Source organism: Chaetodon auriga, chromosome 12 (genome assembly GCF_051107435.1).
Source record: "Chaetodon auriga isolate fChaAug3 chromosome 12, fChaAug3.hap1, whole genome shotgun sequence".
Taxonomy (NCBI): Eukaryota; Metazoa; Chordata; class Actinopteri; order Chaetodontiformes; family Chaetodontidae; genus Chaetodon; species Chaetodon auriga.
In genome coordinates this window covers 15047862-15060935 of record NC_135085.1, presented here as the reverse complement: position 1 = coordinate 15060935, position 13074 = coordinate 15047862, and the positions used below count along the sequence as shown (strand labels likewise).

At 42.7% G+C, this 13074-nt stretch overlaps 2 protein-coding genes across 4 annotated transcripts in view; both read right to left on the bottom strand.

The window, feature by feature from the left end:
* Positions 1–81: 81 nt before the first annotated feature.
* LOC143329868 (tetratricopeptide repeat protein 39C-like) lies at positions 82–8449 on the bottom strand. Of its 2 annotated transcripts, XM_076745987.1 has the most exons (14): positions 8023–8449; positions 6488–6536; positions 4781–4909; positions 4486–4600; positions 3921–4329; positions 3310–3478; positions 3106–3199; positions 2917–3024; positions 2716–2825; positions 2506–2629; positions 2296–2393; positions 2022–2126; positions 1880–1918; positions 82–816 (listed from the first exon to the last, which is right to left on the bottom strand). In XM_076745987.1, the coding sequence occupies exons 1-14, from the start codon at positions 8166–8168 to the stop codon at positions 727–729; spliced, it is 1785 nt and encodes a 594-aa protein (XP_076602102.1). In that variant the 5' UTR covers positions 8169–8449; the 3' UTR covers positions 82–726. The 2 variants fall into 2 exon arrangements, with proteins under 2 accessions (XP_076602102.1, XP_076602101.1); XM_076745986.1 differs by having other exon boundaries at positions 2917–3199.
* Positions 8450–9648: 1199 nt separating this feature from the next.
* The window catches only part of LOC143328982 (laminin subunit alpha-3-like), a 51665-nt gene continuing 48239 nt past the window's right edge, over positions 9649–13074 (bottom strand). For both annotated transcript variants that reach the window (XM_076744563.1, XM_076744564.1), the window contains 7 exons: positions 12806–12986; positions 12524–12682; positions 12269–12434; positions 11660–11814; positions 11369–11462; positions 11163–11282; positions 9649–11057 (listed from right to left, as the gene is read on the bottom strand). In XM_076744563.1, coding sequence (XP_076600678.1) covers positions 10915–11057; positions 11163–11282; positions 11369–11462; positions 11660–11814; positions 12269–12434; positions 12524–12682; positions 12806–12986 — 1018 coding nt within the window. In that variant the 3' untranslated portion in view covers positions 9649–10914. The remainder of the gene's footprint in view (positions 11058–11162; positions 11283–11368; positions 11463–11659; positions 11815–12268; positions 12435–12523; positions 12683–12805; positions 12987–13074) is intronic.

Sequence of the window (13074 nt, the reverse complement as noted above, 5' to 3'; positions counted from 1 at the left end):
TGCACGATGCAGTGTATGAATTTCTCATGTGCACGGTGTCCAATACGACAGCTAATCAAGCGTAGCGGAGAAAACAATATTCCATTTTACATTAATTTTATTATTTTAAAACAAATATAAAGGAGAACCAGTTCACAGCCAATAGTATTATTGTGCGCACAGGCCACTCAATAGCAGCCCAACATGGTGTTGGCTCATTAAAACTTGTGTGCAAGACATATTTACACAGTTAAAAACAATTCTGCTTAAAAAAGAGACTATGCTTGAAAAAAAAAAAACAGTTTAGCACTCATGCCTATGGATGAGCGAAGCCTTTACAGCACGAATGTCAAAAGTCAACAACCAACGCAGAGACGTCATAGGCTGAGGCGGTTATTTTAATTGCTTTGTCAATTAACACTTCAGACGTGCCATTACCCTACTTGACCTGGCTTGTGTCCATATCAGAGGAAAACTGTCCCTCTGTGGAAGCAATATGATTGATGCAAGTGGCATCTAGATTCGAAATTAACCATGTAAACGATAAAACCCAGATTTATTGTGAAATACAGATAAGTTAAACTCCTCTTGTTGCTGTTCTCCCTTAAATCATTTATATGTAGCACACATTTTAAAATGATACATTGGCTCAGAATATGAAAATAAAAATAAATTAAAAACAAAACTAACATTAGTGCCCAGAATGGTTGTCGCTCTTCCAGTTGTTTCTGAGGTGCAGATAAAATGTCAAGGCTGGGCTTCAGCCTTCATAGAGGCCAGAGCGGAGTGAATACGAACATGGAGCCTGTTCTCAAAGTCATAGCCGGCGTAGTCCTCCTGCATAATCCATGAAAAAGACAAAATAGTGAATAAAATAGTCTTACTTTGCTTGCTCCTCAAACAAGCCATGCCTCAGTACTCTCAGATCTATCGATGCACTCGCCACCCAATCACGTAGCAGCGTACCCATTACCAAAGCATAGAGGCCGCTGCCCGGCTCCACCCGTTCTCCTGTCAGACACTGCTGCATCTGCTCTGGCATGCAGAACGGGCCGCTACAACAACAGCAGAGAGCGTGAGATCTGTGCTCCGTCAATGTCAGGTGTCCATCCACTGACAAAGTCAATGCTGCTGCACCAGACGTCAGGTGGGTGAGGCTGCACCTCAGCAATGCAGGTAGCATTTACTGTACTTGGGCCAGGGTGTAACTACTTTTTTTTTTTTGCTATTAAAAAATGTTCAGACACCTCTCTGATATTCTTGAGCAGGGCACTCGGCTCGGTCAGCTCAGTGCAGACGACGTGCGGCCTGCTTTGCTGTGTCATGACTTCATGCTGAGGTCAGACAATGCAAATACACCGCAACTAAACCAACAGGGCGCAGTAGGAAGCAGAACAGCTCTGGTTCCCTAAATCACTGACCACTCCGCGAAGACACACAGACAGGAACCTTGTTAGTGCCTCCTGGTCTGGTGGCTGAGCAGGGAAGACGAGCTTCTCTTTGATCATGGAGGCAGTTTCAGTCTACATCTATAACCTGCACACTCTGGTTCAGTGCCGAGCCGCCCCACAGTACTCAGCTCACTGACTTCAAGGGGAACCCAGCAGCGGGCTTGCTGCTCCCTTGTTGGGTATGCTATTACTTAATCAGACAGTGAGTGCATTGATCTGTCGGACATGTACATCCCAAGAACTCCAAAAACTTTTAAGGCAGAAATAAGGTCAAATCCAAATGCTACTAATGACTGTGAATAAATATAACAAAGCATTTTTTTTCAGACCTTTGCCAGCTTTTTTCAGGGCTAAACCAATAATGAAAGTGTTGGAGGAGAATGAGTTATAGAACTTGAAACCAATTGACATTGAGCAAAGAAGCCAAGCAATAAAGAAAGCTACTGTACCTTGGCCTGAAGCATTAGCATTCTGCCCTTCCCTACAGACTGGAAAAAAGACAGAATAAAATATTTATACTATGTGACTTCTCCACCATCCCAGACAACCGAGTCTCTCTATCACACACACACAAACAACCAAAAAACTTGCCTCTGGGGCATTCAGCAGCACACAGCCCAGTTCATAGCAGGAGTAGGGCTGCACGTAAGAGTTGCTCAGACGACCCACCTCATCCCTCGCAGCCAGGTGGAAATACTGCAACACAAAAAATGGAGAAAAATCAGTTTATGTCTTATCAGCACAGCATTGACTTTTATGTGAGGGGCAGACTGTTTATCAGTCCTACAGCTACTGTTGCAAGTGCATCCTGCAGTGCCTCATATTTCCAAGCCCTATACAATGTATTAATTAGACATGGGAGTACCTGAATGGCATCTTTGGTATTTTGAAGACATTTGCTGATGGCACCGAGAAGCAGGTTTTTCAGGCCTGCGCACGAGGCATCGTCAATCCCTTGCAGGACTGGAACAAGGAAAATGTTAAGCTACATTCAGTGAAACGACAACAAACAAGGCTGCAAAACGACACACAGAAAGTGCAGCTGGTTTGATTTAAAAGTTTTAAATCGGAGTACCTTGTGTCATTGTCTGCAGCTTGGCGGCGGAGCAGTTGGGCAGAGCTTTCCACAGGTAAAGAATCTCGATCACAGACAGGATGCAGAGTTCTTTGGATAGGCTGGTGCTCCTTAGCTTCTCCGCCTGATTAAACATGTGCATACATGCTGATTTTTATCGTATTTCATACCAAAATTTTGCAATTGAAAATCAGCTGGATACACACTCACCCTCTTCATGGAGAACAACTCAATCTGATTATTCTTGCGTTTGAAAAGTTTCTGAACATCCTTGAACACAGAGACAGCTCCTTCCAGGTCACCTGTGGCTCCCTGGCATACTACAACACAACAACATATAATCTAGATTAGGAGCCAATCCCAAACTCACCAAAAATACTGTTAAAGCTTATCCATTTGCACTGTTACCACCTCCAGTTAAATAGGCGTAGTAGCACTGGGACCAGCGAGACTCGGTCTTCAGTCGCTCAAACGCTCTGTATGCTTCTCTGTAGTTCAGTTCGATCATGCTGCACCAACCTAAAACGTTCAACAACCAGAAATTATGATGCAGACTAGCGCTGAGCAAGCCGGTTTGAAATCTGAGAGGGAAAGTAGTACCTATTTCATATAAACACACGTGCTGAATCTCCCTCTGGTCAGAGGCCAGATCTAAGGCATCACGGAAGGACGTCAAGGCACTACTGATCTGGCACTAGAAAGGGGAACTTTGTGGTGTGAGTTATAGGCTGAGACAATACTGGCTTCCCAAGTCAGGAGAGAAGGCCACATAGATGATAAGGTCTATTCTTAACATGCACTTACCTCAAGGCGTTGAACTCTGCCTTTGAAAAACATGAAGAGGGAGGAGTTTGGATAAATAGCCTCCCTTTGTTGGAGAATGGATTTGGCTTCCATCAGGCCAGCCTGTGTGTCTGTGCCGTCCAGAGCAAAGAAGGGCTGCACTACTGTGTGGTACCACAAGAGGGCCAGACTGTAAGGGAAGCACAGAGACGGTACTAAGAGGGATTATGCTGTGCAGCCAAAAAATAAATAATTTTCCAGTTAGAAATATGACACCATCTGGTACGAAATTAGAACAATTTGTAATGATTACTAGCTGTCATGTTCTGCATTTCACTGATTTTTTATTTGTCTAATGTTTGTCCAGTTCTACATGGTTGAAAAACTGATTAATCAGCATATAATGAGTTAGTGATGAATATCCTGGTAATTTTAGAACAGTAACTCTCAATTATGGCGTGATTCATGTTAGCCACCAACACGACAGTTCTTCATCTCCTGAAGACGACATGTCATTTCTTCGCTCGACAAATTATGCTTCCATAACTTTGTCACATTGTTTAGTCTGAATCAGCTCATGTTTCAGTTTAGTCTGAATACCGATACACAAACGTACTCACTCACGTACTCACGTAGCTAAGGGGGCCTTCATGTCCTTACTTTCACTGGCGTACGTGAGCGCTGACAGGCCTTGGAGGCGGTCTCCAGGAAAACCCAGCAGGTTGACGATCTTCAGTAGGTGCGGCGGCACCATCGAGATGCAGAGGTGGAAGAGGCCGTAACCGAAGCTGACCGAGCCTTTGAGCCGATCCAGAGCCTCTGGGCTGACGCCGTCTGGTCTCTGGGACGGGCTCGGCCCGGGCGAGGAGGAGCGGCTGTGGTGGGACATGTCGGAGGAGGAGGAGGACAGAGATGGAGGCGGCATTGCTTGCTGTTCAGACGCTCTTCTTCTGCAGCCCTCCTGCAGCTGTGTGATGTCGCTGTAACATTTGTTGTACATCTTCCAGGCTTTACGGAGGATCCAGCCTCCTTTGATGTATGCTGTCAGGAGATTGAAGTTGAGGTCAGTGAAACATGCCATCGTCGGAGAAGGCATCTGGCAATATTAAACCTCTGATTGGAGATCATTATTTTTCATTTCACACTGACAAATGCGCAGTCTTATCGTGAACCGACAAGTGCTAACGGCTCGCTTACATGACAGCTCCTGTTTGATGAAAGACAGCACTGCAAGGTAAACCTGGCAGTCTGCAATGATGATCTGCCTCTGGAGTCGGTCCACTGCCGCCACCCCCGACCTCTGAGAGTCCATCTGCCCACACAAACACCTCACACTCAGACCGATGTGACAAACAGACATGTCTGCAGGCTAACAAACCTGGACGTCATGCTAAAACGTCCCTTTTCAGGCAAATTGCATTTGTTCTATATATTATGCACGTACATCATTGAGTTCCACTCAATCAAATTAAGTGTTGAAGACGTTACTCACACTCCTTTTGATCTTGTTTTTAATGGCTTCAATGACACCAGTGTTTTCACTCTCACACAGTCTCTCTGTAGCTTTCAGGTCCTCAAAGGCCATCTGCATTTTCTCCTCCTCAAATGTCATCATGGCGTTCTACAAAAAGGGGAGCCAGAAAAATACCCCTTTTATTAACACACAACTACTCCACAGTAAATGAATAAATGTTGATGATCCACAGGTCTTAACAGTGAAGCAGAAAGTCTAATCCTGGATTGAAACCTGGAGCCCAGAAAGCAGGAAAATAAAGCAAAAGTGAGCTAATCGGTCTTCTTACTTTTCAGATTTTATGCACACACAACGTGTAGGCGTCCTGCTCTATATTTGAGGTCAGTGTGTCACGACCTTTTCAAACAACTTGAAACCAACAGCACAAAACCAAAATCAGGTCAGCTTGACCGTAAAAAAAAATACTATTTTTTTTAAACTGAAGTGATCACGAAATGCAAACTGTAAGCAAATGTTAAAGATAGGCTGACACATTAGCAATGAACATAAAAAGTTTGAACACATTTTGCGGTTAAACTTTCAAATTCAATCATTTGTTCATTACTTAAAGACAGAATAAGGAAGCAGAATTCTTAATTGGCAAATTTTATTAACTTTTTAATTAATCTTCCTTAGTTTTAAGTTATAACAGCTCTGCATTGACTATAATTAAACACTGTAAAAGTCTATATTTAATCCACTGGCACACTCCAGGCTCTAAGTATTGCTGCACTAATTACTCGTCGAGGTGAAGGATCCCCATTACTTTGCCTGCACTAACATTAGTTTTATTTCTTAATTATTAGGGTTTTCTTGAGAGTTTCTCCTTGCATGAGCTGAGGACTGCGGTGTCTGTTAGCTCTGGCCAACTCGAGCAGGTTATGTGCTTTGTCCTGTCGCTTGTTTTAAGAGATAAAAAAAGATAAGAGAGACCGCACTGGCATCTGTATAAAAGTGCAGTACAGTTAAAAAAAAGAAAGAAAGAATGATACAACACTCAGTGGGAGTGGAGCAAACATTCAGTCTACACACAAGGCGTAAACAAAAAGGTACAAAAATAGGTACAAAACAACATACAAAGCAACGTACAAACTGTTGTGCAATAGAGTGCAACGTTTTTTACAGTGTTTTGCGCTAATTGTTTTTCCAGTCAAGCTAAATGGGAAAAAGATTAAAGGTCACAAGGTTTGACATGAACCATAAATAAATTAAGGTAAACAAAAAAGTGGTTAAATGACTGTTCGATAACAGTGTAGAGTACGACAGATGGTGACATCATCTCGTACCACTTGTTGGCAACGGGAGATCAAAAATATGGTGCTGACAAAGACCTCGTGATAAGGTAAAGGCTCCGAGAGAAAGTGGACCCTCAGTTATGACATCAGGCTCTTGGTTCCTATTGAGTTTGAATGCACTTACTGGAAGTGGCTTTGGGCAAAGGAATGTAATGTAACGTCATAACAGTGCGAGTGCAAGTCCTAATTTATGAGGGCATCAAGTTTGACGGTCACATCTCCACTTTTGTGCTAGAAAAAATAAGAGATCTAGCTTTGTGTCAGGCAGGGAAATTCCTGGATCCTCATTATGAGACGAGTGCTTTTTGCAGAGCAACTTACAGAAATTTTTGTCAGCATTTGGACCACAAAGTGAAACAGTGCCACAGAAGGATGTTGCCTCTTGACTCACCAGAAAACTTACAAAACTGGCCCCGAAACTCATCAAAGGACTGTGGTTCCTGAAACAGAAGATACAGAACAGGTGACATGTCAGTGAGCTACCTGCTGTGCAAACAGGCGACACGTCTGGAGGGCAGCTCATGGGTGGAGTGATAAAAATTTGAAAAGCCTGTTTCGTGGATCAAGCGTAGAGTGAGGTGAGGCAGAAAGTCACAGCCAAACAAAAGCAACCTGATTCAACAGGAATGTGGTCATTTCAGTGGGTGCAGGTGTCCCTTCGTAACCTTGGTGGTGATTTAAAGCATCAATGAAGCCAAGTCTCAAGCTCATCCTCAGATGCCACGTACATGTCTTTCACTTTCCTCCGTCTTTTCAGCAGGAAATGAAAGCAGGATGACACCTAGCGCTAAACGCAATTAGTGGAAGAGGTGACATTTTAGCCTTCACCGGGAGTCAGGACACATGGGGGTTGCCCTTCTGTGGCATCAACATTCAAGCTGAAAGCAAACCCTTCCTAGAGATAATCAGCCCCTTTAATAACAGCACAGCATGACTGAAGGATGTGTACGAAATCCTGCAACCAGCAAGTGGACTGTGGTCAGAGCCTGTGGTTCAGAGCAGGGGTTCCCAACCTTTTTCGCTTGTGACCCCTTTAAAAGATTTAATGTCTACTTGTGACCGATCACTGTTCGCTTAAAATGAGGACACATTCACACACACAAAATAAGAAGGAAATGATAATTATGTGGGAACAAATAAGTATTATTTAGCATAGCGTAAGTGTATATTTCAGCTTTCCTATCGCATTAATTGTCTCGCGGGCCCTCAGACTGGGGGGTCCCGATCCCGTTAGATTAGATTAGAGGATCATTGCAAGAGTAATTTTTACATTTGGACACTAAATAGCATCCAACAAATGCGACTTGGACTTTCCAGAACAGGTGCAAGGTGCAACCATCCAGTGCCTGACTTGTGGTTGTGATTTGAGGGAACTAGCAGGACCAAGATGACAAATTTAACACCAAACTACTCAAAGTAAGTGGCGCCACTGCTGAATGCAAACCTGTTTAGGGGTCTCCTCTTTGAAAACACTTGCACATTCACACTGATGGTAGTCACAACGCTTGCAGCAGTATGTCACCCCACATAAAGAGCAATACTATTACAGAAACACAGTCATTGGACTGTTTGAGCATCACACTTCCTGGTGCGGATGTTTGCCCAGGGTATTCAAACAACATCCATCCTGCTTGTGACCTGATCATATGGTGCTACGCTGCACAAGCGTGACAGGGATGATGAGGTTTTGTTTTGGCAACTAAGCAAAAGGCAGCGCTGAGGGGAACTGATGCCTTCACGGCTTCTTCTCACGACGGCTGACCACAGCAGTTTGGGAACATTAGCTACGCGTGCCATGACATTTAACAACCCCCTGTAGAGAGAACTTAAGTATCCATCATTAAAATGCTTCCCAGACGTCAAAACAGACACTCGGGAGCAGAGAGACTGCTTGGGTTATTGTGTCTGAAACAGACAGCCACACACCTGTATGCCCTGAAGAGCTCGTCGCTTTCCTTGAAGCCGTTGTTGAGGAGCATGTTGATTCCTTTCAGTGCCAGCTCTGCGTCGTTGACACGGTCGGTCTGCTCATCCTCCACGCTTGCCGGGGATGGTTCTGTCGGGTCCGCCATTGAGATACCTGACACCGGAGGCGAGGAAGTGAAGGGAGAGGAGGGGGTGTGCGGTATGTCTCGTTAGTTTACTTACAGGCGGAGTAGTCTCGGACAGTGGCGCAGTGTTTTTGGAGCAAACGCAGTCACGGTCATAGTCTTACATGAGGAGCTGACAGGTTAAACTCACAAACAGCTAACTACATGCGTGTGTTTGCTAGCTGTGAGTCCAGCAGTTGTGTCCTTGTTCCGTATTCTGCCGCCTGGCCGGTGGCTCGCGCGTTCCTGCGCAGACAGGAAATGTGATGCTTTTCAGTGCTGTCGGAATTCTTCGTTTCGGATCAGATTATACATAAACGTCAAAGCAATAACCAGTTTTGAAATGGGGGAAAGTGTAAATTAACCAACGTCAGAATGTTATATGCTCCTGTTTGATATTCTGAGTAAGTATTTTAAATTGTTATGTCTCTGTCATATCATATTTTTCCGGGTAATTACAAATTGTCTGACATTTCATACGAAATTAAGAGGCGTACAGGATATACTTTATCCCATTCTTTATTTTTATAGTTATTATAAATGTATTGCTCAACAGCTATCAAAATATGTGACAGTGTATCTGTAGGATCAATTATTTTTATTTACAGCTAATAGAATTCCTGGCCCTATCCAAATGCTATGAAGGCATCATTTTTGGTAACAGATGTTATTAAAAAAGAAAATATGGGACAAAGCTGGATAAAATATTTGCTGTGGCAACACAGCTAAATTTCCTAACTGGGTCACAGAATCTGATGGGTCACAGAATTTGGTGCAGCGCATCTGCACGACTTTGCCACTTTCACTCACGACTTCTCAAAGTCCGTGAAGGCAGCATCAGAGTGGGCGTGGTTGTTTCTGCAGGAGATCCCAGCCAAGGAGATAGCTGACCATGTAGGGTCCAAAGGATCCAGGAATTTTATAAAATTTCTCCTGGTCAGGGAGATTTTCCACTACATTAAAATAGTTCTTAAATAGTAAATAATCACAAAAAATACTAAAATACTTAAATTGTACTTTTTGGTAAATCCCTGTAAAATGGTCTAAAGGCTTTGTTGAAGTCTTCTCACCCAAGAGGATAAATTTGGAGGAGTTATACACCTCCAGAGGTATATCTTACTTACTAATTATTGTTTTTAATTTCAGATGGTCAAATTTAAAGATAATGGTTCTTGAAAATATTACAAACAGCTCTGAAAGAAACATGATGTGTCATTATACCATGTAAAAGGACTTCAGTGTCCTTATTGGTAACTGCCTCTCTCTCAGTCAATTCTAAGAATATTATTATTTCCAAAGGGCCATAAAGTGTGTGTCACCAAAGAGGAAAATCCTGTTTAGAAGTGCAATTACTGAACACCATTTTAGACACATCTTAGTCTAATTCTGAATCACCCTGCTCCCAAAAATGTGGGAAGATGGAGACAAATCAACATTATGCACTGTATTCCAACACAGTAAATGTGAATGATAATTTTATCAGAAAAAAATGTATATTTGTCTGATTTTACAATCAAAAGTATACACATTTTGCTGAGTATAATTCAACAGTTAATCCCCGATGTCCGAAAAATCGCATGTCTTGGTACATATAATAATGTGAGTTGTCACCATGATCACAAGACCCACTTATGGCACTGAGAAGTATTTATAAAGAACATTAATTGAAACGATTACAAAATGGTTTACAAATCAGTGGTCACAAGATAGGAATGCATGTAAAAATATGTTCAATCATCATGCATATTTTTTCTCAAATCACATATGTTTCTACAATGTACAAAGCATTTAAGTAAACACTTGCTGGGGAACTTAAATACATCAAATACCTTTTCTATTCTTATCATGTTACTTTCAGCTTTATAGTAATGTGGGCTAAATGGTCCCAAACATGACTGACCAGACTTGTGAGTCTTATGCTATTGGAATCTATGCTGTTTTTTTCAGCTCCTAGACAATGCTCCACAAAATTCAGTGCATGCTGTTTTCTGGTGTAACTGGCGTTATCAGCCACACAGAACATCCTCATGCATGACAAAGGAATGCAACATGGAAAATGGATTGAGAAGACCAGTAATATGAAATGGGAAAAACCATGTGATTTCATGGCATCTCTATTAGACCAGTTAAAATCCAGAATTGTACATGCTGGCATGCGGATATGAATATAAAATAACCAGGAAACCCCTGAAGTGTCACTCAACTGAGCACCGTGGGCGTAAACGTAATTATTCTAGTATAAACCTTTGAGTCCTACAAACAAACAAATAAAAAAATCAACTAATAATGTTGATCTCCATTAAAGCACCATCACAAAAGGCATCATTTGTTTTCTTAAAGTGCTGGGTTGCTCATACTGCAGCCTGACCAATCACAAGCATATTTAGTAGCATTTGAATGTTGACAGAAAATGCATGGACCAACACATCCGAGTCTGAAACATCTGTTAGAATATACATTTGTGAACCGGTGCCGTGACACATGATTTTATCACAAAATAAATACAGAAATGTAGAACTGAGCAGCACATATCGTGAGCCTGTAAGCTGCTGCTCATACCTCTATTTTACACACAGGCTCACACACACTCACACTGAAACACACGCCTCATAATATACACAGTCTTACACACAAACACATTCTCTGTCTTGGTAACAGATTGCACATGGTTGGCGGTGGACATGGTCCCAAGGATTGTTAAATGACGATGCGGTGAGATGCGTTTCGTTCAGCCTGGACACTCTTTGAGGTTGACCGAACCGAACACACCCGACAGTCTGTCGAAAGAGACCGAGTCGCTGTTGATCCTCATGTCCTGGATGCATCCCACAAAGGACGACGTGACGGGGAGCGTCTGTGGCAGTGACATCTCTGCAGGAGGAGGGTAAATGTTTTTTTTTTTTTTTATTCATGCGAATAACTTAAATTGAACTAAGTCGATTAACTCTCAGATTAAAAGCTTATTTTAATACTCACCAGGAATGCCACCCACATACAAGGAGTCTTTGGTCAAAGTTGTAGTGGATGATGGTGGTCCAATCTTGTAATTGTCTATCGTGTCCACATGCAGTTGCACAACATTTTTCCTCTTGATGACTGGAAGACACATGGACAGTGATTTAGTGCAAAGGATTGGTTTTGATCTGTCTGGTTCTTTCATGAAGTGACCGCATGCATTTTACCTGAAATTTTATGAAACATTCCATCACATAAAGAAGCTTTTGGCTTCACCGACACCATGAATTCCCCTTTTCCATTGTTCACTTGTGCCACTACCTGTAAATGAGAGCCAAACACAACGCTTTTTAATCACATACACAGGCAACAAGACACTAAGAGATGTGTCTCTCCAATCCAGACTCGACTCGACTGAGTCTTTATTGTCCAAAAACTAAAATTTCAGGTTCAGAGTATCTGGCTGGAAAAACCAAGAACAGACGGCCCCATTGATCTGATGCAGGGTCAGGCCTTACCTCTCCTCTTAGCATGTAGACAGTGAGATAGTGGCCCATCTCAGGTCCAAACTGGGCCTTGCTGAAATCACCAACGTGCAGCAGGAGTCCTGTTGGACTCCGTGGACGAATATTAAACAGCAGCTCAAAGCTGGGGCCCACGACAAAAGAGTCGTCTGAAATACAGAAAATCATGTTCATGTCATCGCTGGCATTGTTACAGACATCATAATTCATGTATCACAACAATGAGGAGACAGCCACGACATGAACATATCAAGGACTCTTTCTCATTGTTTCTTAGAAGGAACTGACATGTAGCCATTTTCCTGGAAATGCCCTTAAAAGAACTTTCTAATTTGGTGCTAATTATAGAGAAAATAGAGACAGTGTTCCTTAATTATCAGTCCCCATTAATCTTGTGCAGAACTTTTCCTCAGTGGGCAGTAGGTAAGCTGAAGACGCAGGACACTTCCTAGGAAATTAAGAAGTTATATCCTTTCAGATATGTCTGTACCCCTAAATCTTTTTCTTTGTAAGCATTTTGTGCCATTGGCTTGTTCAGGGGGGACACGTTGTGTGGCTGTGGTTGCAGTTCCTACAGATGGCTGACTGGGGTAGTATACTCACTGATGATGACATGTGCTCCATTCCCTGAGAAATAAGCCCCTCTTTGTGTCTGTCCCTCAAAGCAGGGGCCAGCACCATGGTTTGTGGTTGGACTTGACATCGGTGCTCCGTTCATTTTAAAATTGCGGATACAGCCGGGCACACTCTGCTTTGGAAGGGCCTTCGACTAAAGGTAAAAATATATGTATACATATATAAAATATATATAAATATAATGAATTGGCTGGTAAAGTAAATTTCTTTGTTCTATTTTACCTTTAACTCCTTGTGAAGGGACACCGGAGCACTGCCCAGGTACACAGGTGACACAAAGTGCTGCATGGACATCAGCTCAGCGTTTGTCAGCTGACCATCCTGAGCTCTGATCCCATCCACAACCAGTCGAAACTTCTTCTTCTCCAGACTGAATATGACCTACAAGCAACATACATTAGTCACTGTGCAAATAAAGAATAAGAAAGTATTTAACTTTGTTCTATAATGTGGACTGAGTGATTCCACGGTAACATGAGATCAGTATGATATGAGTCCACTGACCGAGTGCCACTTTCCATCATTGTACTTCTCCCGGTTGAAGATCTCCTTCTGTCTGTCCACAGACAGTCTGATCCTGCCTTTGGATATGTATAAAGCGAGATGAGCGCGCCCTCCTCTGGTAGCAGCAAAGAACAGCAGGCCCTCTGGAGCTCGGGTCCTGACATCCAGAGAAAAGTGGGGCCTGGGGAGGATAAAAAAAAAAACATCATCTTTAGCCATTGTGTGTGTTGGCTCTGACATAACTGTTGTATTGTTCCTGAGATGATGGA